Source organism: Maniola hyperantus, chromosome 8 (genome assembly GCF_902806685.2).
Source record: "Maniola hyperantus chromosome 8, iAphHyp1.2, whole genome shotgun sequence".
Lineage (NCBI taxonomy): Eukaryota > Metazoa > Arthropoda > Insecta > Lepidoptera > Nymphalidae > Maniola > Maniola hyperantus.
The window spans coordinates 5,210,220-5,235,761 of record NC_048543.1 but is presented as its reverse complement, the minus strand read 5'-3'; the positions used below and the strand labels follow the sequence as shown (position 1 = coordinate 5,235,761).

The 25,542-nt window shown below is 37.5% G+C and overlaps 2 protein-coding genes across 3 annotated transcripts; one reads left to right on the top strand and one right to left on the bottom strand.

The window, feature by feature from the left end:
- Nucleotides 1–1,712: 1,712 nt before the first annotated feature.
- LOC117984704 (uncharacterized) lies at nt 1,713–9,035 on the bottom strand. Its single transcript, XM_034971349.2, has 3 exons — nt 8,497–9,035; nt 8,192–8,298; nt 1,713–7,474 (listed from the first exon to the last, which is right to left on the bottom strand). The coding sequence occupies exons 1-3, from the start codon at nt 8,564–8,566 to the stop codon at nt 6,962–6,964; spliced, it is 690 nt and encodes a 229-aa protein (XP_034827240.1). The 5' UTR covers nt 8,567–9,035; the 3' UTR covers nt 1,713–6,961.
- A 1,087-nt stretch (nt 9,036–10,122) lies between these two features.
- Trim9 (E3 ubiquitin-protein ligase Trim9) lies at nt 10,123–22,645 on the top strand. Of its 2 annotated transcripts, XM_069500284.1 has the most exons (10): nt 10,123–11,516; nt 11,867–11,962; nt 12,889–13,122; nt 14,066–14,213; nt 14,632–14,658; nt 14,951–15,093; nt 15,867–16,005; nt 16,286–16,516; nt 16,785–16,957; nt 17,097–22,645. In XM_069500284.1, exons 1-10 carry the CDS (start codon nt 10,836–10,838, stop codon nt 17,229–17,231), a joined length of 2,007 nt encoding a protein of 668 aa, XP_069356385.1. In that variant the 5' UTR covers nt 10,123–10,835; the 3' UTR covers nt 17,232–22,645. The 2 variants fall into 2 exon arrangements, with proteins under 2 accessions (XP_069356385.1, XP_034827235.1); XM_034971344.2 differs by lacking the exon at nt 14,632–14,658 and having other exon boundaries at nt 10,134–11,516.
- Nucleotides 22,646–25,542: the final 2,897 nt, after the last annotated feature.

Here is a 25,542-nt window from a genome sequence, read left to right as displayed (position 1 = left end):
TGTGATGTAACCACAAATTCTTGGTTTTCGGATTTATTCCTTTACTTATGCTTTAAGACCTACCTACCTGCAAAATTTCATGATTCTAGGTCAACGGGAAGTACCCCTATCTCAGGTCAAGGGGGGGTCCAGGGGTTCCCAATTTTATTTGGCCATGGAACCCCAATTGATCATACTTTTTTTGGCGGAACCCTAGCTGGCTATTTTGATAATGATAAATAATTATTATTATAAGTATTGCAAAACATTTATTGTGACAAGAAATACTGACGTTAATTACCTCTGTGGCGCAGTGCGTGCACTGTTGAATTAAAAGTTGGAGGTCCCGGTTCGATTTGAGGATTCGGCGGCGGCTAGTTACCACCTTATCGGTAAAGACGTAACGCCAAGCGATTGAGCGTTCCCGGTAAGATGCCGTGTAGAAACCGATTAGGAGTATACCTACCGGGTAGCTTCCATCTTAGACTGCCGTGTCGGCGTGACGGTGCGGCGCGGTTATGAGTCTTTTCCACAAACGTCTTATTTAGGTAACTCTCGGACAGACCGTGGAACCCGTGACCCTTCCACGGAACCCCAGGGTTTCGCGGACCACCAATCGGGAGTCTCTGCTATAGGTTTTCTTGACAGACAGACAACAAAATGATCCTATAAGGGTTCCTTTTTTCCTTTTGAGGTACAGGACCCTAAAAACGGATAAAAGCAAACATGTTTTGTCTGGTTTTTTAGCATTTATTTAATAATATTATATTATTATTAAGGTTAAATCATGTAGATACAAAGTCCGAATCAATAGATAACTATATCTCATGAATAGATGGGCAAGGAGGTGCTTGCTAAAATGAAAGTTTGTAAAGTGGTTCTACAATATAATGTTGGCAGATAGGACCTACGAGTATTTCTAACCTAATGATAAAACTTTATACAAAATTGTGCAGTCAAGGTTCAATTTCTAGTAGGTATATTTTATAGCACCTTGGCTATCACGCTTGCGACCTATTAGATTCAGACAAAATACTATTATTATTTTATCAACTTTTCCCCGCAACTTCGTCCGCGTTGATTTAGGTTTTTATATAAGAAGGTAGTACCCGCTGTAGTTTCTCCAAATCTTCAGTGAGTTTACGTTTTACAGACAATCTAGGTAGCTCAGCTGTTTAAGCTGTACGTTTGAGCTAAACATTCGTTAATAAAAATATTAAAAATGCATTCTCGAAGCCTCCGCAGACTGGCTGGCAAGTCTGTTTTGCCATAATATTATGCAGGGAAGTTAGAGAACTACGCAGCTTTTTGAAGCACCTTGTAACAATCATGGACTCCCATACTAATGATCTCCCATACTAATAAAGCAATAGGAAAATTTGTTGAAAAGAGTACTAAAATATTAGGTTAAAGTTTATGAAATCAGTTTAGTAGATTATAATAATGCTGTACTAACACATAAAAACATAAAATAACTATTTTGAAGATCAAATTTACAAAACGTTATAAACACTCGTATAACGAGGAAAACTGCAGTTGGGAAGGTAGTACATGGGAACGACCCAGCGGTCGATGCCTAAATGCCAAATGAGTTGTCGCGGGTGTTGACGGACCACCGGCACGGCGGTGCTTGCATACATTGAGTGCTAAGTGCAAGGAAACGTGCACAGAAGGAATACGTTCTTATCTGTAGGGCCGCGCATGTGTCTGAAACTAGAATTGAATTGACTAGAGACACAGATAGGTCTGTTGATCTCTATGTTAAACAGATATTGCTTGGAGTTCTGCACTCTTTTGATGGCTTTTATAAATACAAATACATAAACCAACTTTAGCGTTTGAAGACACTCATGCGAGAGAGGGTCGGAGCGCTCTGGTGTTTGTACGTCCTGCCTAAAGGAAATCCTAGCGCTTCAGTGCTCTGAGAATCTTTTGCTAAAGTGATTTCTAACGTGAAATATTTTATCGCTTACATGTATAATACAAATACATCTACAAACTAAAATTGTGTTGGGATAGTTATTATATCCTTCTGAATGGCAATAATATATTAATACAAATGCATACACGACCAACTCGAAAGATTGGGGTCTGGCCTGCGAATATAGCTCGTTTCGGCGATACCGTAGTGCTGCCGCTCATCTTTCTGATCTTCTAAAGATCAAATGTGGGAATGCACCACGATAAAAATGCAACTCATGTTCATATTCATGATCATTATCATTATCGTAATCATATTCGTAATCGTCTATTCTCGATTGAACATAAGCGGGACGCACCGCTTTAAATAGTATGCTTGCATACGTTGCGCTATATAAAAAATGATGACGTGTTGTGGGGGGGGAACTACTGTTCGTTGGTATTTCATGAGATAAATTGCTCTCTCAATAACTTGAGAAATCAAGAACAAAAGATGGGATACTAAGGGAAGGCAGAAGTTCACCGTTGATGGCGTGGCGGAGCGATCAACCATCATTTATCTTTTAATCTTTTCACCCATAAGGTAAATGATGCCAATACACAAAGCTCTTCTCCTGCTTCACCGGAGAACAGCTTGCACACGTCTAATAAATTCGGGTTTTAACTAATGTGTTAATCTCGTTGATTACGGCATGATTGTTGTCCATACAAACTAAAGGAAGATTTATTTATTTAGATTCATGCTTAATAGGACTCAATACGTGAACAACCGAATGATTGATTAGACAAAACCAATACACGAACGCACGTTTCAAAATAATATGTTAAGTTTTCAATGCGCGAACACATACTTCCAAAGCCCGAACACGGTAGACAGTTGGGTTTCAATACGCGAACCACCGAATGATTGATTAGACAAATCCAATACACGAACGCACGTTCCAAAATAATGTGTTAGTTTTCAATGCGCGATTACATACTTCCAAAGCCCGAACACCTACACTTACAATCATTTGGGTTTCAATATGTGAATACCCACTTCCTTTGCCCAAACCCCGTAAAGTCATTTGTCTGATGAACTCATTACTTCTGATACTCTAAAAGTTCTTGGTTTATTATGGGCACAACACTGCCAAAAGATCCTTCTGCTAGATGATGCACGTGCCACTTTAAAAATAAATTAGGAGTAACATTTATAGGTAGTTCTGTATGTGATGTAGGGCAGGGTTTTCTTAGGTAGGACCACAGGTTAGTTACAACCTCCCCAAAACTGCCAAACAGAACTCGGAACCATAAAGAAAAACAAAACAATAATTATAGGTAGTCATATTCTAAGTAGAATTTTCCTAGCACACGCTCAAGTATCTATAATAAGTCCCGCAAATTCCTAAAGCGCGTGGCCGCCATTTTAGTGAAGTCAGCACTAGACTGAAGTTTTGAGCTGATGGTATATTTTTATTTCGGCTGACGTCAAAATGGCGTCATTTCGATGTTTAGACATGGTTCTAGCGCAATAGCAATTTGCGGGACTTATACCTATCCTTCGTATTTTAGGTATAGTTGACCATAAAATTGTTTTACCATTTTTGACAACAACAATAAATCAAAATTTCACTATGGCTCAGACTTTCATAAAATGTATGTACATAGTCCGCTACAGGTCGATACGGCAATCGGGGTATGACGCGGGGGGGGCGCCCCGCACACCTTCAAGTCAACCCCGCTCGCCCGCATCGGGATAGCGCGGGGACTGTGCGGACGGGCGGCGTTCCCTCCCCGATTGCCACCTCGACCTGTCGCGCATTACAGGTCTTGTAGCGAACACTGAGCGAAAATGAACGTTGCAGTTTTATGAAGTGCATACCTAACATTGTGATTTGTGCATACGACATTCAACCACAGAATACTTAATAAGTAGGTTTAACCTACCTGAATTAACCTGGATGGTAAAGCGATTTTATGGTTGATGTTACAATTAAAAATTGACTTCTCGATGTTTTTGGTACAGTACTTTTGAATGGAAGTAGGTAATGAGGCTTCATACGATCACTTTCTACTGACTGAAGAATTATAATTTCCTACATCCACAATTAAAACAAAGTGTGTAGCATGAAAACTGTCAGAAAACTGTGGGAATATTTTATTTTCACATTTTTTACTATCACCATAAAATCAAAAGTGATCGTATGCACCTACCTATAGGCATCGTAAGTAACAAATAATATGCAGGTATAACTAGAAATTATTGCCAGAAAGATTTCCCTTCAAATCTTGTAAGCTTCGCTAAAAAGATTACATAAATCTACTAGGTACTTAACTATTACACATTTACATAAAACAGTCCAAATCAAGACTATTGCTATTTTTTAAATTATTATCGACTAGCAAGGAGCCCTGGCTTCGCCTGGGTGGCAAAAGGCAATAAAGATACTTAAATTAAATAAAATATGAAAAAAAAAACCTATTTCTCTGAAGCTTAAAATAAAATCTGACCGTTTGAAATCACGATAAAGTGATTAGCTCTTTCAATCGGTCAGACTTTGCCTAGCGGGCTGACTTCAAATAACCTACTATCTTGAATCTTACTCTAACTTAAATAACTGTTCTTGTCTTAATTTTAGCTCAAGAATTACTTGGCTTTTATTGGGTTGGTTCATCATACTCAGAAATTGATTTTAAATCAATTGATACATCAATCTTGATTCTAATTTCTGACACGAGATTTGTTTTTGTTTCAACTATGGAGTGTCTACAAAACTTCAATATCATCGTCAACCCATAAACGTTCACTGCTGGGCGTACCCGCACTGTCTCTTCCATCCTTCCACACATCACAGCTTTGTGCCGCCTAAATCCGGCGGGATTGGTCCACAGGATTGAAACAGGTGTTCGAACGCTGCCTTTTCCGGTGCGAGGTCGCCATTCCAGCACTTGAGGATCCCAACGACTATCGGCTTTTCGAACTAAATTAGCTTTTGAAAATGTATTTGTGCAGATAAAACTTTAAAAATAAAAACAATAGTAAAATATTTGATATGAGTAAATCTAATAATTGTGATATTTCATCAGTAATACTAATAATGACGAGTCAACTTTTTTTTGTACAAGTCAAGCTTTTTTTTGCCCAAATTTTTTGCCACTTGGATAAACAAAATACGTTATTATCAACCTTTGCCTAGTTCTCAGAATCTTCCAATAATATTTTAATGTCCTTCTATTCTATCGGCCATCGGAATTGCGGAATTATCTTCCTGTCCCTCAAACTTCTAGGTGTCAAACAACTGTCAAAAACTTCCCGAAAACACAGATGGCATCATCAATAAGTGTGAAGGTAATCACTACCCTTATTATAAATGCGAAAGTGTGTTTGTTTGTTGGTTAGTCCTTCAATCACGTCGTATGGCGTTGCATGGGTATAGTTAAAGACCCGTGGCCCTACCGCGGTTGTTTGACAGCTACAATGTCACGATCGCAATCATCTCTGATTGGTTAATGCTCGCTCACTATTGGCCACAATGCATTGATGCAACAAGAATCGCACAAATTCAGCCAATCAGAACAATTGAGATTGTAATAATGATTGATGCAGGTTTTAGACAATCGCCCTGCTGGAGCGTGAAATAGGCTACTTTTTATCCCGGGAAATCAAATAGTTCCTACAGGATTTTTAAAAACCAAAATCAACGCGTACGAAGTCGCGGGCATCAGCTAGTAGGCTTAAATATAGTGCTCACCTACTTCTTGAGTGTCAGTTCATCGATCCAAATTATATGGATTTACAAAGGAGCGCCGCCGCAGCGCTGCAGCCGCGCTCCAACTCCCGCTTCGGCAAATTTGAAGGCACCCGAAGCTGTGTATTGTCTGTCATATCAGTCAGTTAAGAAACTATTCCTGACAGGACAAAAATTTTATTGACTCTCCCCATTACTAAGGTTTTTATGCTTGGACTTTTTCAAATTGTTTTTTACTGAAGGCAAAGTAATTTGGAGACTGTGCCCTGCAGCGACACTGTGTTGTAAAGAAAAATTAGAAATAACAATCACCAGTCACAGCCGCCAAAATCCAAATCAAATTAAATTTACAATCCAAATCAAATTAAATAATACAAAATCCGGGGGCTCAAGCTCTTTTTGAAGAAATTGCGAAAAGAGTTATCGAGTCAACTGGGGACCCGAGAGCTGGCAGCTACCTTGGTCAAAGAATAGGCTAGTTGACACTTTTTTTAAGTAGGTCTTAAATGGTTGATATTTGTCCTATTAGATCAAAAAAATTAACACTATATTTTTTTGCGCCCTAAAAACCGTAAAACTTTAATTTAAAAATATATTTTTCTTAGTCAGGTGAAAACACTGTCGGCCATGTTTGGCCGATAGATTATCTGTGCTCTGACGTCATGCATTTGTAAACAACAGCATAACTTCCCAAAGTTTAATAAACATGACTTCTATACTAGTTTACATAGGGATGACATTTCTTTGTTTACATATTTAATGACGTCACATTATGGCTGACAGCGTTTTCTGCGTTTCAAATAAAAAAAACTGTATTTTTTAAAATTGGATTTATATATCCATCCTGCGTTTTTAATAATTGTTATTGATATATTTCGTTGTCTTACGCAAAATACTATAATAAATAATCATTTATTGGACGAAATTAGATATGAGTCAAGTAGCCTATTAGTTTGGCCATCCAAAGGGGTAATGCTGCCAGCATCTTGGGTACAATGCCTCGCTGCGGTGGTCTCGATGAGGTTTTAGATTTAATTTAATTTATTTTAGTTTTAATTTATTGTTGTTTTTTTTTAGATTTAAGTTTATTAATAGTTTATTTAATAAATTTTATTGAATGAAAAAAAAAAAAACAAAAAAGTGTCCAATTCAAATAAGTAAAGTACATAAATAACTTAATCGCAATCATGGATGAGCACTAATTTTTCACATACATTTTTTGACAACCAACATCATTATTATTATCTTGTGTCTTATTATAATACTAATAATTTATAATAATAAACATAACATGCACTAATATACTTCAAATAACTTATTATCTAAAACTTTCAGTCTTCAATTGAGTAGACATCATGACTATCCAATTCAATTTTATGTATTTCAATGATTCTGGCTTCTTTCATGGGCCTATTATTTTCATCTTTTGGCAATTTACGTTTTAAACTTAACCCTTTCTTTGTATTCACTACTTCAATTTGGTCATTGGTTGATACTTTTCTTTTCTTTGTCTTTGTTATTATTTGATCAAAATCAGAGGAATCATCATCAAAATCAGTGTAAACAGGAACCGAGCGACCACTCCTCGTGGATCGAAGAGGTTGTACTCTTGTTGATTCAACAATCTGTATTGGCAATGGCCAAGAAGCTAAATTGACAGATTGTCTTGCTTGACGATAATTATTTATTGACATTACTTTTATGTATGCAGCAAGGGTCCTTGCTTTCTCTGCTGGTGTAAGGGGGGTTGGAAAAAGACTCCAAGGCATGCGCCTATCTTTTACGTTCAAATATCTTCTCTTCATTATGACTTTTGGAGGTGTTTTGCAGGCTCCAACATCTGCCTGTAACATTTCAAATAAAATAACAGTTTATTTTTATGTATAAAATCCATTTGATTATAGTTTTAATACATAGTATTAATATCAGCCTGCCGAAGCAGTCTGTATAAAGCACCTAAATAATTTTTATGTAAGTTTATATAACACTTTCTATATACATAGTAATATTTAGAGCCCGCATGCAAAGCTGGGCTCATCAAATTACATAATATACCTAATTAACAAAAGAAATTCATTTGGAGTAATCTCTACAGTCTAAAATAAAGTCGCTTCCCGCTGTCTGTATGTATGAAGGCGTAGATCTTTTAAACTACGCAACGGATTTTAATGTAGTTTTCACCAATAGATAGAGTGATTCAAGAGGAAGGTTTATAGGTATAGTTTAATATTGGTTTGTGTTACTTTGTTGAAATATGACGATATTTGAACAAAATGTCGGAAGAATCACTCCTCACTGTCACCACATTAGTATCTACATTGCACCCCATGCGAAGCCGGTGCGGGTCGCTAGTATTATTATAAATGCAAAAGTGTGTCTGTCTGTCTTATAATTCTTCACAGCCCATCTGTTTAAATTTGATGTAGAGATAGATTGCAGAAGGCTATCTATATACTTTTGGTCCTGGAAAATCAGTGTCTACAGGATTTTTTTTAATCCAAATAAATTTGGATGAAGTCACGGGCATCATCTAGTAGGTATTAAATATTAAAGGTAGTTACCGTTTTTGATGCCTCCTCTTCTTGTATTATTGTCTTTGAGTATGTAAGAGCTTTAAGTAAATCTACCATTTCCTCTTTACTTAAATTATCTTCATCCAATCCATATTCTAAAAAAAAAAGTGTCTTTACAGACTTTACATAGGTACTTAAAAAAATATTATTTATTAGATAAAATAATATGACAAATAACTTTTGCAAAACTGGTGTAATAGATATTAAGAGTTAAGACCATCTTGATATTTGAGAAATTGCTTGGTAGGTATTCTTAAAAACTTTTGTATCAGTTCATGGTTTGTTACACTTACCGGTTAATTGATGTTTCAAACTTTTTATTTCACGATCGCAACTATCGTCGGAAGACAATACTGATTCCATAATAAAATAAAATAAAAATTTAAAGGCTAAATAAAATAAATATCCATTCTATTGATCGAACAGAAACCATCGAAATTGTAATATAATTATTAGTCTATGACAGAAACTATTATAAAACAAATCTGAGTTGTGACTTGTGAAGTTGTGACCCCAACGCATCCCAAATCGCAATGAAAATTGATTGAAATTGAATTCAGGGTAGTAAAAATTTCCAGAGTAGGTAATTAAAGACACTGAAATAATTGAAACGGAATAGTTTCCTCAGTTGAAAGTTGAAAGGAGGCCAGTGCTCAAAGCTCCAGCCCCTCGCTTAATCGCTTAACTATTACAACTTAATTTAACCTGAATTTATATTTTTAACAATAGGTACCGATTTGTTTTGATTGGAGGCAAGATGCAAATCAGCAAATTGCTGCAAATTGCAATTGTTTGTTTTCGTTTTGTTTGGTTTTGTTTTCAAACTGTCAAAGTGAAAGTGACAACCACAGACCAATATCTGCCAATATCCCACTCAGAACAATAAGTATATCAGCACCATGTTATTAGTCTGTGATCCTGCATTTTGCTGTCAGGGTGACCAGATTAGATTCCAGGAGAATCCTACAATTTTAGCAGGTTACGACGACCCCTAATTTAGGCCTTAGCAGATATTTTTGTAGCAGTTTCAAAACATTGGCAGTTTTTAGCAGTGTCCAATAAACATTAGAAGAAATCTAACATTATTCGGCATTATTGCATTTGGAGTTACACAAGTGACAAGAAACGTAAAGAAGCAACTAACTACTAGGTACCTTTTTTTATCGCTGGGAAATGCGTTTACGCAACCCCGGGCTGGAACTTGGAAGCTAGCCAGCTACCCAACCAGCCAGCTGGAAGGAAGGTATGGATGTGGGACTCGCCGGCTGAGAGGCGACCGGAATACCCACTAAAGCTCAGCGGCAGCGCTCCTGCGCGTCGCCTGGCAACTGGGTCACGGCCCCACGGGAACTCCGAAGCAATCAACTGCATCCCAGCCAGTGACGTACGCCGATGTGGTTAGGTAATTACCTATAATATTATCTTTATTTTGACGACCTCCCTGGCGCAGTGGTAAGCACTGTAGTTTTATTAGTGGGAGGTCCTGGGTTCGATTCCTGGCAGGGATTTGTAATTTTATAATTTCCAAATTTCTGGTCGGGTCTGTGGGAAGCTTCGACCGTGAGTAGTTACCACTCTACTGGCAAAGCCGTGCCGCCAAGTGATTTAGCGTTCCGGTACGATGCTGTATAAAAACCAAAGGGGCATGGACTCAATAAAAACTGCCGTACTAAGGTTAGCCCGCTTCCATCTTAGACTGCATCATAACTTACCACCAGTGACACTGCAGTCAAGGGTTAACTTGTATCTGAATAAAAAAATCTTCTTTGTAGTCACTGGTAGTCTTATTTATATTATTAGTTAAACTATCTTGTGTTGTCTTCTATCTTAACTATCTTGTGAAAAGAAAATAATTTATCATGACCAACAACATTATCATTGTCAGAGGAAGCAAGCAATTCAACGTTTTCATCAAAAGCCAAGAAATCGGGGCTTTTTCTAAAGTTTGAATGAGCGTATATTAAATCAGCTCATGCTGATATATTATAGGATCATGACGTCTCTACCAGAGTCAAAACAAACAAAAAACTTTAATATTTTGGACAGGCATGGCTTAGAAATAAAAAATGTACCTACGTATACTTATCTAGGTTTTAATTTATTTTCTATAATAGAATATATTTTTTCCATAGATTTACTGATTGAAAAATAAAAACAATAATTAGTTAGTTAGATAAGAGATTTTATTTCATTTTCCCTATAAATCATGAGTTAATATTTTGTTATACTTGCCGTATTACATTCGGCAACAAGTCGTACATAGAGCATCTACGCATCAAGTAGATTACGGGCATACAGTACTTACCACGATTAATCTTAAAAACTTAAAATCATTAATATTTTGTTAGCATAATTTTAGCATTTTTTCAAAATAGTTTAGCACGTTTTAGTAATTTTTAAATGAGCCGCTATGCGCTAGCAGGATCTTTAATTTGATTCTGGTCACCCTGTTTGCTGTATATATTTTTGGAAACTATTTTTTTTAAGATTTTCATTGTAGGCTACCAAATCGGGTTTTTCTTTTGAGATCAATCTTTTATAAATAAACAAACATGTTAAACTTCACTCAGCAAATCTCGAAGATAAATAAAATTATTATGATCTATAATAGTTAATTGTTATCAATTCCAAAATGGAAGAAGAGCTCAGGTGTATATGTAAAGAATTCTACAGGGAACCAGTTCTGCTTCCCTGTGGGCATGCATTGTGTCGTGTATGTGCTGTTTCACTTCAAATTCACGTAAGCGATAGCGACAATGCATCTGCTTCGAATACAGACTATCAAGAAGCAGACAAAGCATCTGTGTCGAGCGAGACTGATAGTGGTGTAGTATGTGGCTCAAGGCCTAATAGTTACGCAGGGACCCCAGCCGCTCCAGTGTATCCTACTGCGGTATTTAGTATAACATGTCCATTGTGCGGTAAACAAGCATTTCTAGACGAGAATGGAGCCGAGGGCCTCCCTCCTTTTCGTGTTATGCGAACTATTGTGGAACGTTTCGGCGGAGTTACGGTGGCTCCTGCGGCTGAAGAAGCTTGTCAAATGTGTGAAGGTGAAAAGCGGGTGGCCATAGTTCGGTGCGAGCAGTGCTCCGTGCGATATTGTGGCAGCTGTAGAGACGCCTGGCATCCGACTAGAGGCCCGTTGGCTCAACACGAGCTCAGAGCATTGGGGACGATATGCACAGACCATGGATCACCGCCTGTTCTGTATTGTAACACATGCCTGCTGCCTATATGTCAAAGATGTCTAGCTGAGAGACACTCATCGCATGAAACACAACATTTGTCTAGTGCAGCTAGAACTCATAAGGTATAGATATATGTTTTTTTATTTATATAAATAGCAAGCAAACAAGCAGACCAGTCACTTGATGTTAAGTGATTACTGCTGCCCATGAACATTTGCAGTACCAAAGGAACCACCAATGTGTTGATGGCTTTTCAGGAATGTGTTGATCCAACCCTTGAAAAACCCATGTTAAAATGTAGTGGGAAAAGTCATGTCAAAGTGAGTTGGTTCCACAATTTGCATTTCTTTTCACTGAAGTAATTTTATTAATTTTTATAAAATATGTTTAATTGAAAATGTTAATTATAAATCATTGCTTATATTCTAATCTTTTTCATTTATTTTTATTAAGTAATTATGTCCAATTTCAGACTGAACTATCTCAAACACTCCAGCAACTATCTGAAGAAGCCAAAGCTATGACTGAATGTATACAACTAGTCAAAGGATCAGGCGATAAGATTAATGTATGTATTTAATACTAGCTTTCTCCTGCTATTATGTCAGTGTGATATAATTAATAGTGTATTAGCACTCAGAGATAATGTAGCTATCTATGAGTGAAAAAAATTCAGAAATAAATCATTAGTACAAACTTTACCTTTTTACAAATATTAGTGTACAATGAAAAAAGAGATCTCATTGGCACAAATGTTTTCCTAATGCACATTAAATAACGTTGAAATGAAACAAAATACGTATTTTGCCTTCACATGTAGGAGAACTTGACGACCACCCTGGCGCAGTGGTAAGCACTGTGGTCTTGTTAGTGGGAGGTCCCAGGTCCGGCAGGGGTTTGGAATTTTATAATTTCTAAATTTCTAGTCTGGTCTGGTGAGAGGTTTCGGCCATGGCTAGTTACAGTGCTGCCAAGCGGTTTAGCTTTCCGGTATGATGCCATGTAGAAACAAAAAGGGGCAGGGTTTAGTAAAAACTGCCATATCCCTTCCAGGTTAGCCCGCTTCTATCTAGACTGCATCATCACTTACCACCAGGTTAGCAGTCAAGGGCTAACTTGTGTCTGAATAAAATGAAAAAACTAGAGTAACCGACATAGCTCAAGGGGTAGCAAAGCTGAAGAGACAATGGGCAGGACAAATAGTTAAGAAAACCGATAGACATTGGGTTCTCAAGCCATTGGATTCAGGCGGCGGAAGCCCGTGGTGTGTGGAAGCCCCTACTAGAGATCTATGTCCAGCAGTGGATGTCTATCAGTTGATGATGATGATATTCACATGTCAGCATTTTGTATCACAGTGTCATATACACTGCTTTAGATCATTTGGCACATAATAGAGCTAAACAGCTGTCCCAGACTTAGGTATGACAGCAATAAAGTTTCAAATTTTAAGCTTAGTTGTGTAACCTCAGAAAGATAACCTCTTTATTCTAGGAATCTTGTGAGGAATTAGAAAGACAAATAGATCAAGCCTGCTTGGAAATCACACAAGCCATAGAAAGAAGGAGAGATGAACTAATCAGAGCAGCACGCAACACAAGAACGGAAGCCGTAGCAAACATGCGATCTTTTATGTCACAAGCTGCACAAAAAGTCCACGAAGCAACAGCGTTATTACATTTTTCAATTGAAGCTTTAAAAGAATCGGATCATGCAGCATTTTTGCAGGTCGGTTTTATTTATTTTAATTTTAAATCGAAATTAGTAGAGGAAAAGTAGATAGAGGACAAATTCAGACCGAAATTCACACACAAAAGCATCGAAAAACAAGCATAGTTGACTGATAGCATCAGGATAGCATTAGGTGCTATTTGCGTCTACCACACAGCCCTCAACATCCTTGTAACTACTGCAATTGAATTTTTTAAGCACATTGACATAAATCTAAATATATAAAAGGAAAAGGTGACTGACTGAATGACTGACTGAATGACTGACTGACTGACTGACTGACTGACTGATCTATCAACGCACAGCTTAAACTACTGGACGGATCGGGCTGAAATTTGGCATGCAGATAGCTATTATGACGTAGGCATCCGCTAAGAAAGAATTTTTGAAAATTCAACCCCTAAGGGGGTGAAATAGGGGTTTGAAATTTGTGTAGTCCACGCGGACAAAGTCGCGAGCATAAGCTAGTATTTAATATTATAAATGCAAAAGTGTGTCTGTCTGACAGCTTTTCACAGCCTATAACCGATTTTGACAAAATTTGGTACAGAAACAGAATCCATCCCAAAGAGGGACATAGATTCTTTTTATCCCAGAAAATCAAACAGTTCCCAAAGGATTCATAAAAACCTAAATTGATTTGAACAAACTCACTGGCAATCATCTAGGCCATATTTGCATACTAATATTGTGATGTGTGATGTCTCTCTCTGTTTGTCTGCTAGCTTTTCACGGCCCATCCGTTTGAACAATTTTGACGAAATTTGGCACAGGGATAGTTTGCATCCAGGAATGGACATAGCCTACTACTTTTTATGCAGGAAAATCAAGGAGTTTCCACAGGAAATATAAATAAAACACTTTTAAGTTTGACATAACGAAATTAGTTACATAGCCTGACAAAATAAACTTTCTTTTAAAATAATACTTTGTTTGACAGGTGGGTAAGATACTAACAGATCGAGCACAAGAGACTGCATCGGGACTTCGGTCGTCATTGGAGGCACCTCCAACTCCGCCCGCCCTGACACTCGACATTGAGCCTGTGCTGAGAACTGTAAAAACTATAAACTTTATGGAATGCATACGTAAGTATAGTTTTTAGTTAGCATCTAAGACATATTACGCATGGTCGATTAGTCGTAGAATAGATCGTTAGAATCTGAAAATTATATGGAAGTCGCCGTGTGTATGCACACGGATTTGCGGCGACTTCGTGCGCTACGGCGACTTCTGTATGAATTATAGATTCTAACGGTCGCCGTCGACTGAGTTGCCGCGCAACTAGTTGACTGTGCGTAATGGCTCTTAGGGCGGTTTCAGACTAGCATATTTTTTGCGCGTATACGGTCGTTTCAGCATACGCGCTTACACGCGCGCTACATTACTCGCTTCAAAAAACCAGACTCGCGTATACGGGCATATTTCGGCGTGTTCGCCCATTGTTATTTTATTTCACTTAAAAAAAATTAAATAATTACTTATTTATCTAACACTGGAATGCAGCTCCAGAGAAGGAAATGAAATCACCAGGTAAGCTATAGTAGGATTACAAAAAGGCGTCGATTCTGATGATTTCCTTAGACTAAATTTAGACTACTGATCTTTTGCTTTTTAATATTGCCAAAAAAGAACAGAAAATGAATTTTAAATAAAGACTTATCTACTTTATAAAGTGAATTGCTTGAAACGAACATAACTTTAAAAAGTTCGGGGTACGTGCCCGAGATAGAGCCCCCGGCCTCACCACTAGATTATGACAGGTGCTTGTTTATGAGCTACGGTTGTAAGTTGTCGAAAGATCATGGCATGTGCATGATTGCAGCGCCGGGCGCGCCCGAGATGGCGGTGGAGGCGTGCGCGGCGCGCGGCTGCTCGTGCACGCTGGCGTGGCGCGCGCCGCCCGCGCCGCGCGCCGTGCGTGGCTACGTGCTGGAGCTCGACGACGGCTTGGGCGGACCCTTCCGGGTGAGCACTGGCCTAATACCCGAAGTTATTAAATAATCAAGCCTATATGTAATTTGTCAATATAATACTCAACAACGTTATTTCTCAAAATGATATTTTAGGGTTCCATACTCGAAGGGTAAGAAGACCCTGTTACTAAGCCTTATACGCTTTTCATCCGTCCGTCTGTCTGTCAATGGGCTGTATCTCCCTAGTAAATAAACCGTAATAGGTAGAGGGTTGTAATTTTGACAGAGTATAATATTTCTATTGACGCTATAACAACGAATAATAAAAATTTCAAATGTGAATTTAAATGTGAATTAAAAAGCACATAATCTTGTTTGTGTGTGAGTCCAACTTGTTTAACAACTAAAATGTTGCTAATAGTAATCTATCGACGGATTACAGATAGATTGATTATTGTTAACTATTAATTTCGGTCGTAAGACAGCTTAGGTATGTACTTTTTTCATGCTATAGCAAGATACCGACTTTTCGCTTCGCTTTTTTATCAAAAGTACTCCTACAGCTCCCCTACAGCTCGGGTTTACAAACGTCAATTGGCTTGTAGAAACCTACTTACAGTACGCGGCAGAAAATAATGTAGGTGGGCCTTTAGAATGAGATTTCGGCTTCGTAGAACGTTATCTCTGTCTCTCATACCTATGTGACGTTTTGTCAGTTTCAACGACAGAGACAATATGCTCTTCAAACTGCTATCTCTTTCTAAAGGTACATTATTTTCTGCCGCATACTGTACCACATATATGACAATGTACCATCATGGGCAGGAAGTGTACTGCGGGCGTGAGACCGTGTGCACCATCGACGGACTGCACTACGCGTCGCTGTACAGTGCCCGTGTGAAAGCCTTTAACGGCGCGGGGGAAGGGCCCTACAGTGAAGTCATCGGCCTACAAACATCACCAGGTGTGTACATTCTAAAGGCATAAGTTTTCACAGAAATATCTGAAAGGCTGTGCTTAAGACTCTCACCGCGTACAAGTAAGATAACCGTGAAGTAAGTCTAAAATCAAGAAAAACAAACTACTTATGTCAAATAAGAACACGTTTTTATCACGACTATACTGCCTCGCTGCTCTGGGTGTTGGGGAAACTTAAAATACTAAATAAGCAAATCGCTTCGTACGAGACCATGTAATTTGGACTATGTAGGTATCTCACAGTATGTTTGTTTGCGCTGTTGCAGTGGCGTGGTTCACGTGGGACGCGCGCTGTGCGGGCGCCGAGGGCGGGCTGAGCGTGGACGCAGCGGGGCTGCGCGCGCGCGCCGCGGGCTGGCAGCCGCGCGTGGCGCTCGCCGACCAGCCGCTGGCGCGCGGCGTGCACTACTGGTGCCTGCGCGTCGACCACTACGACGGCAACGCCGACCCCGCCTTCGGCATCGCGCGGGCTGAGGTAGCCCGCGATAAAATGCTCGGTATGTGATATTTTTTATACTCAACAAATTACAGATGTTAACATTATTGTTAACATCTGTAATAATTATATATAATTACAGATATTACATATACATATAATATTATCAACTCCTAGCACAAGCTTTATGCATAGTTGGAGGGGAAATGGGAGAATATTAGCCATGTTGACCATGTTGACCATGACTAATATTCTTTAAAAAAATGTATATATTTATATAATATATAACTAGTGATAAATCTTTGAAGTTCTCCGTATGCGTTTCCCAGGGAGTGACGCACTGGGCTGGGCGATGTACATCGACGGGTCGCGCTCGTGGTTCGTGCACGGCGGCGCGCACGGCGGGCGTGCGGCGGGCGGCGTGGCGGCCGGCTCCACGGTGGGCGTGCTGCTCGACCTCACGCGCGGCACGCTGCGCTTCACCGTCGACGACCGGCCGCAGGTACGCAGTACGCACATCCATGGGCCGCGGCTCATTTAACATTTTACCGATAGCACATTCGTTCAATTTCATCATAATCGATACAGCAACTATTAGCGATTATTATAGTAATGTACAAGCGTGGAAATATTATCAACAGGGCGACATTGCGTTCACGGGGCTGCGCGGCGCGTTCTACCCCGCAGTGTCGCTCAACCGCGGCGTGGCCGTCACGCTGCAGCCCGGCCTGCCGCCGCCGCCCGACCTTGACCTGGCCAGCCTCGCCATTGAATAGACATAATGTTCCTTCGCTTACAAACTTGCCCTAACATCATTTTGAGACTACTATAATCACCAGGGTATCTAATGCAGAAGCAAGAATATTATAGACACTATAATAATCGGTTTTTATAAGTGTCGGTACTACGAAATATCACTGCGCGATTTCTTCAGTATAATTCTGTGACATGGAAATTGCATGAAGCTGTTCGCGCGTATTATTTTTTTGCGAGTGCGTGCGACTGCATACAATTTCCATATGTCACAGAATTCTGCGGAAAAAATCGCGCGTTGATAATTTGCATTGCGATCTTACCCTTAGTGTCGGTGAAGTTCTTGCAACGGCGCTACACGTAGGCTCCACTAATGTAAATTTTGTAAACAAATAAATAATTGATTTATGCGCAATAATTAATTTTATATGATATAAACGACATAAGTACTTAAATGAAGCAGTGTACAAGTGTGTGAGCTTGAGTTTATAATAAAAATATTTTTTTATTTATCTCAATTACAATAATTTTAATGAACAAGCATATCATAATGTTACATTATAATAGAATAATGTATGTACCATTATGGTATGTTACATATCTGTTATAGTAAATATATTGCATGCATGCATGCATTATAAAAGTATTATTAAATGTCCAATACGTCGAAGTATACTAGTTTGATATAATACTATACTCTTTAACCTAAGGTAATTAAAAATGTTAAATCTCGACTGAAAACTTAGATTTCTCTTTCGAATTTTGGTTGCAAATGTGAAACTTAAATAGTTTTACGCTTGTTCTAGTTTAATCAAGTAATTTATTGAAATAGTTAACTATATAAATATTATAATTAAGAATGAAAAACAGGGCTACATGTTGTAACGTGGTAGTATCGATACTTATCATAGATGATGTGTCATAAATCAAAAAAATTAATGATTTCTTTTTCTTTAACTCTATGGGTCAACTGTCATGTCAAAAGCACGGTTCACCCTGGGTTCACCTTGGATGAATACTATCTCTATGGGGTTCACCCACCTATCCTGAGCCTAAATCGTACATACTTTTGACATGAAATTTGACACAAAAAGTTGAAATGGCGTGTGAGGAGTTAAATACGCGTGATTATTTCCGTTCAGAATTATGAAGGTACTATATAAAGAAATTTTTATGACTGTCTTTAAGTAAGAATAAGGGCTTATGTTGTTGGGGACTTAATTTTAGTTTCGTACTGCCATTAGAATTTAACATTAATTGTAACTATAAGTACATAATTGTACTTATTTATAATTTTAAATTAAATGAGAATAGGCCTTTTTACAACGTTTGATATGCGTATGATGAACGTTACGTGAAACTTTAAGTTTGAATTCATACTAAGATTTAAAGTAAAAGTACCTAAAATGATTTTAGTTGAATTTTTTACACATAATCTCTAAACTAAACGGACAGATTTAAATCTAGTGCTATCCTTTTCCGCTGGTAGGATTGTGAAAGGGATAGAAACAAAGGACCATTGGCATTTTTGCATGAACTCTGGCCTGATGACCATTAGAGTTGTAATGTATGTTAGTTTATTGCTTATAACCTACAGTTACTGTAACACAGTAGTTTATCTCATAAAACCACGGTACTACTAATACTTTTAACGTCCCCGACTGTACATACGTACAGTCGGGGACGTTAAAAGTTATATTTTATTGTGAAAAAATCAACAATGGTTCATGCTGCACTGCATTTTTGGCAGCTTATCACTTGGGTAATTAATTGATTAACCTTAGAGTAATACCTAAGCAGAACCTTTGCAGTGTGGAGAGTTTATAATTACAATGAATACTAGTAAAAACTGCACGTTCTTATGGTACTTGCATTGCAGGGGTTTTTTCTCTGGTGGTTTACAGCGTTCTGCCAATAATAAAAATTGAAGAGTGTGAGCTTTCATTTCATGGGCAAGTGGTTTTTATTGGTTATGCTGGCTAACTTGTCCAATCGTCCTTTAAACCTGTGGTCCTGGCGACTTGCCATACAAAGTTTTATTCCGTATCAATAAGATTCCAAAAACTAAACGCAATCATAGGTAGCTATAAAGACTTTAAAGTTAAATATCGGCAGCTTTAGTAAAATGTTTATTCATTAAAGAGTGTGACAAAGTTTATATATGTAGCTACTGAATATTGTGTATTCATTTCTTTAATTAAACTAAATTATATTTGATTCCATTCGGACGAAATCATCCGTCGATATCATTGTAGGCAATATTACAGTACGTGGCAGAAAGTAATGTAAAGTCCTTTTCATGAAAGAAGTCCCTCAGACGCAGCGCTGTAATCGCGTGACATAATGGCATTGTAAACAATCTTTAAAATGCACTAAGCTAGTTAAAAGCTCACAAAAATCTACCACAACAAACGAACTTGATAACATCGACGAACGACAACATGGCCGACAATCACCGCCAACATTAGTCCGCCGACATCATAGTTCTAAAAATCACCGCGGGACTTCTTTCATGAAAAGTAATGCACATCGGCCTTTAGAATGACATTTCGGCTTTGTAGAGCGTTGTCTCTCATACCTTATACCTATATGACGTTCTACCGGTATCAACGACAGAGAAAATGCTCTACAAATCTGCTATCTCCTTCTAAAGGTCGATGTACATTACTTTCAGCCGCGAACTGTAGTTTAGTAAACGTAAGTTTAGGAAGTAACAAATTCTTAAAATGCTAGAATTTATAATACTTTACAGTTTATTTAGTCTTAAATCTTGATAATTTGTTTATGGTGTACTTTAATTTTTGTTTAAAATTATATAGACTATAACAACAAAAAAGTTCTAAATTTTACCTAGTGCCAATCAAAATGCGTATTTCGGAGGTAATTAATGTTATTGTGACCTACTTACGCCCTATTAAAGGGAGTATGTCAATGACCTCTGAGTGCAACACACTAGATGGTCATTCTGAACATTAATTTATGCAGGCTGTAACTCGCTTTTATTACTTGATGGCCGTGGCTAATTCTGCTGTAAACATAATCTTTAAACTAAATTGACGGGTCTTAAACTAACGATACAGTAGCCTGCAGGACATAATGGCCCCGATTCTCTAATCTCTCTCTAAACTAAATTTAGAGTATCTGCATCCTTTTCTTTTTACTAATGCTAAAAAAGGAACGGAACATGACTTTCACATTTAAAGACTCTAAATTTTAGTGCACAATACAAATTTAAACAGTAGGTTCGCGAGTGCGTGCTAAAATCACGGGTTTTAACATCTAAAAATTAAATTTAGAAATGTCAAACTGCTTCTGTCCTTTTCATATTACAATAGTAAGAAGAGGATGCGAATACTCTAAAATTAGGTTGTGCTTAGAATCGGTGCCAATGTGGCTAATTCCGTTGAACACAATCTCTAAACTAAACTAAAATGGCTCGTCTAAATCTATTGCTAGCCCTTTCACAATGTTGCTTGTGGAAAAGGATAACACTAGATTTAGACCCGTTAATTTGATTTAGTTTAGAGATTGTGTACAAGAGAATCGGCCCCATTGTACATCTACCTTTAGAAAAAGACTTCGGCTTCGTAGAACGTTGTCTCTGTCGCTCATATCGATGTGACGTTTTGTCGGTCGCAACGACAGACGATGCTCTACGAAACTGCTATCTAAAGGTCGATGTATAATATTTCCTTTTCCGCAAGGAATATTGTGAAAAATATAGCATTATATTTAGACTTGGGTATTATTTTAGAGAGTATGTACAACAGAATTAGCCAAATTATCATACTTTTTGACAACTTCATAGAAAACGGATTTTTTATCGGAATGACCCATTTCGTGCGTCGTTATACCTAAAGGTCGTTCTAACTTCTACCTAATGAATATACATTATTTTGATCGGTGCTGGGTTGTTTCTATGTGGGAACTCGGGAATTCGGGTTTCAAAATCCGAGAAAATAAATTCCCAGATAAATTTTTCATGATTTTTATACCTAATTTAAGTATATTATTTTATTTAATGCTTGAAAAAATAACTAAATTGCAACATTAGAATTAAGTCTGTAGCCGCCTTTCAAGAAATAATGAACTTACTGTGTATTTTTAATTTATACTTTACATTTTCATCAGTAGGTAGGTACTTACTTACATTTATTTATATAATATAATTATTCAATGTTATAGGGACCTGATATGCAATTAAAATATTCCATTTCCCACCAAATTCAAATAGGTAGTAGTTATATACTTACTTATTATTTTGTCAGTTAGTTGGTTCTATCGAAAATTGATTGGTTCCGCGCCGACAGAGCGTTAAAAACATCGAAAACGGTCGAGCACCGCGGGCATCAGTTACGCACGATCGACGAGTTGACCGGCACCTCAATCGACGGGCAACTCAGATGAAGGCAACTGTGGTCTATTTTTTAATCCCAGAGACTGAAATGACAGCTAGAAATGTCAAACTTTAAAATAATGGGCTTATAAAAAACTAGTAGGGTGCGCGGACCACTGAAGTGGTTCGCGAGCATACAGCGTTGGCTTTTCAAAAAAGCGGACCTTGTCTAAATGACGTTTCGAGTGACATTTGCTCAAGCATAGCAAGCAACCCATATCTTCAATACCTTAAGCGTGCTCTTCACCCGTCTCCGAAATCCTCAATAATGTACTCTGTGTCCTCAATCATCAGCTCTCTCCTTATTTTTCCTCCGAATGAATTTTTGTCTTCTATACGAAACCATCAGTCAAAATTTTTTTTTCATACAAAAATGTTCAGGAGAGGTGAACAAATAAGTGAGTCAGTCAGTGAATCAGCACGAATAGCTATATATATATTAATAGTGTTGTAATAATATTTTGTGCATAACGAGTAAAACAAACATACGAAAGGTGTATTACGAGATCAAAGAGTAGCACTAATCAGATATTATTAATTGGAAGACTTTTAGTAGACTAGATCAAATTCACAAGATTGTATGCCCTGTGAAAATCATGCTTGAGCATCTGACCCGTCTGGCTATTATTTTATGGTTTTATAGTTTAATACCTATACCTAGCTACAATGAGGCTACTTCTGTTGAACAAAATCTGTAAAGTGACAGGTCTAAACATGGAACTAGAAATCTGCTTAGCTTGTCTAAATGTATTGATATCTCTTCCATCACGAACGACGGACGAAAAAAAATAGCACTAGATTTTAGGCCTATCAATTTAGAGATTATGTAGGTACAGTACAACAGAATTGGTCACTGACATTACAATAAACCCTTTATTATTATAGATTCTTACTTAAATTGTGCTCTATTTTATTGCATTTAACATTTGTAAAATGTTATTTGATTACAAGTATTTATTACCTGATTTTTATGTACTTATCTAAAAACAATTTACATGTAATTTGAGTGGATGGCTATTAATAAACGCTGTAATGATGACACTTAAGCATTTTTTTAATTACCCGACTGCGGCGAAGCCCAAAGGAGGGCTATGTGTTTGACCTGTATATATTAATATTGTATATATGTCCGCTTGTAACTACTGAACGGCTCAACCGATTTTGATGAATGATATGATAGATTTGTCTTGATGGAAGCTGAAATTCTTAAAAAATCAAAATGGCGGATTTTATGCGCTTTAATGTGAGATAACGCATTGTAAACTTTACTTTTCAGATAGTGTCATAAGAAAAAATCGGCAGGGGTTAAATCTGGACACTTCGGTGGCCAACTAATGTCGTACTGCAGAATTGGAGTCGTTTGATAGGGTCATCGGACTATATCTCCTGTACGATAACAATTTTGTAAGAGTGGATTATATAAATGCTTCTTTTATAATCCGCAGAACTTCTTTCCAATGTTCCAACTTGTTCCAATGATATAATAACTAGAAATTGTTCAGTCATTTTACCCAAAGTGGGTAGGCACATACCTAATCTCATTGAATTAGATCATCATCATTCGTACAGACGTCCACTCACTGAAAGATTTTAGGGAGGGCCTGCGCAGGCGAGGGACTTTTGTCCACGGACGAAACGAAAATTCTCGAAGCGTACGAAGTCAGATTTTTAGATAAATAAATGTCCACAGTGCCACGGACAACGTAAACGTGCGACTTGTGTGCAATAAATGTTCACCGAAAGCGAACTAGAGTTAACGCCGCGGACTTTAAATGCGCTGTGTGCACGCACGACTTGCTTTGGAACGTTAGTTCTATTTGTTTCGAGGGAACCCCCTACTGTTGTGCGGTCCGCTCTGTCGATTATATCCTCGGCTATTCGGGGGGGGCTGCTTTTATACGGTGTACTTACTATAAGCGATCTATTTTGACGGACAAAAAAAATATTAAAAAAACCGACCGTGAAACAAAAGTTATTTTTTACTTTGTATTCTAGTGGTTTTGGGAAGTTTTTAGGGTTCTGTAGCCGAATGGCAAAAAACGGAACCCTTATAGATTCGTCATGTCCGTCTGTGCGTCCGTATGTCACAGCCACTTTTTTCCGAAACTATAAGAGCAATACTGTTGAAACTTGGTAAGTAGATGAATTCTGTAAACTGCATTAAGATTTTTACACAAAAATAGAAAAAAAACAAAAAAAAATTTGGGGTTCCCCATACTTAGAACTGAAACTCAAATTTTTTTTTCCATCAAACCCATACGTGTGGGGATCTATGGATAGGTCCTCAAAAATTATATTGAGGTTTCTAATATCATTTTTTCTAAACTGAACAGTTTGCGCGAGAGACTTTGTTGTTGTAAAATGTGTGTAACTTCTAAAATAACACAATGATAAAACTAAAAAATATATATGATGTACATTAATTGTTTTTGATTTATCGTGCAAAATGTCGATAAAATACAATTGTACTACGGAACCCACAGTGCGCGAGTCTGATTCGCACTTGGCCGGTTTTTAAATATTTTTTAATAGATGCCCGCAACTTCGTCTGCGTGGATTTAGGTTTTTAAAAATCCTGTGGGAACTCTTCATTTTTCCGGGATAAAAAGTAGCCTATGTCCTTCTCCGTGATGCAAGCTATATTTGTACTAAATTTCGTCAAAATCGGTTGAACGGTTGAGCCGTGAAAAGCTAGCAGACAGACAGACACACTTTCGCATTTATAATATTAGTATGGATTTTAAAAAAAATTACAAGTAGGCATTGCTTGGTAGTTGGTACCTAAAATGTCAATTCACCACCAAAACTTTCCAAATCCACACTGCTTAGGAGAACCGGCGTGAATAGGGTCTTGGACTGTAGTCTACACTAATATTATAAAGAGGAAAACTTTGTTTGTTTGTTTGTTTGTTTGTACTGAATAGGCTCAAAAACTACTGGACCGATTTTAAAAATTCTTTCACCATTCGAAAGCTACATTATCCACGAGTAACATAGGCTATATTTTATTTTGGAAAAAAATAGGGTTCCGTAAGATATTTGGGTTTTTCGGACACAAGGTGTAAAAAATCAACCAGAAAAGTTACTTATTTTGCGTACGCTGCCTAAACTATAAAAGATAGAACCATAAAATGTTCTAATTAATTGTAGATCTTATAAATATCTACAAAAAAGTCCGCGACACACTATACCCATCTATGTCGAGTGAGGCACAGCAACCATTTTTTATTTAAAAATCTTGAATTTTTTTTGGACTACATTTAAACGCGTTTATTTTACTCATGCTATTAATCCTTATCAAAATAAATGATTTCATCACTAAGACAGTTTATGGAGATAATATTTGGTCTTTGAATGATTAAAATTGGACGTTTGGTTTTGAAGTTATGGCGAAATTAAAATATTACGATTTCTGCTGCACGGCCCGTTGTATTATATAAAGAGGTAATGTCGTTAAGTTTGTTTGTAGAGGGTAATCTTTAGAACTACTGAACCGATTTTAAAAATTCTTTCACCAGTAGAAAGCTACATTATTCCTGAGTGACATAGGCTATACGGGATCTTTAAAAACCTAAATCTACGCGGGCGAAGCCGCGGGGATCAGCTAGTACCTAATAAAATGATGTGAATTTTTGTACAGCGGTAGTTTATGTGACTAAGATTCATTATTAAAGAGAATAATTTAAAAAATCTTGATTTTCATTTATTTTTAACATAATTAATTATTGACGTCACACTGTACGGAAAGCGAATAACGACGTCACAATCCGTTAACGACAAATATTTTTCCAAAATATAGTAATCTCTGCTGGAAAAAATAATGAATTCTAGCCCCATAAACTACCACTATACAAAAAATCACTTCAGTTTATTACTACAGTCCGAGACCCTATCGAGCGTAACAAGTTAGGGTAGACAATAGTAATAATAAAAAAAGG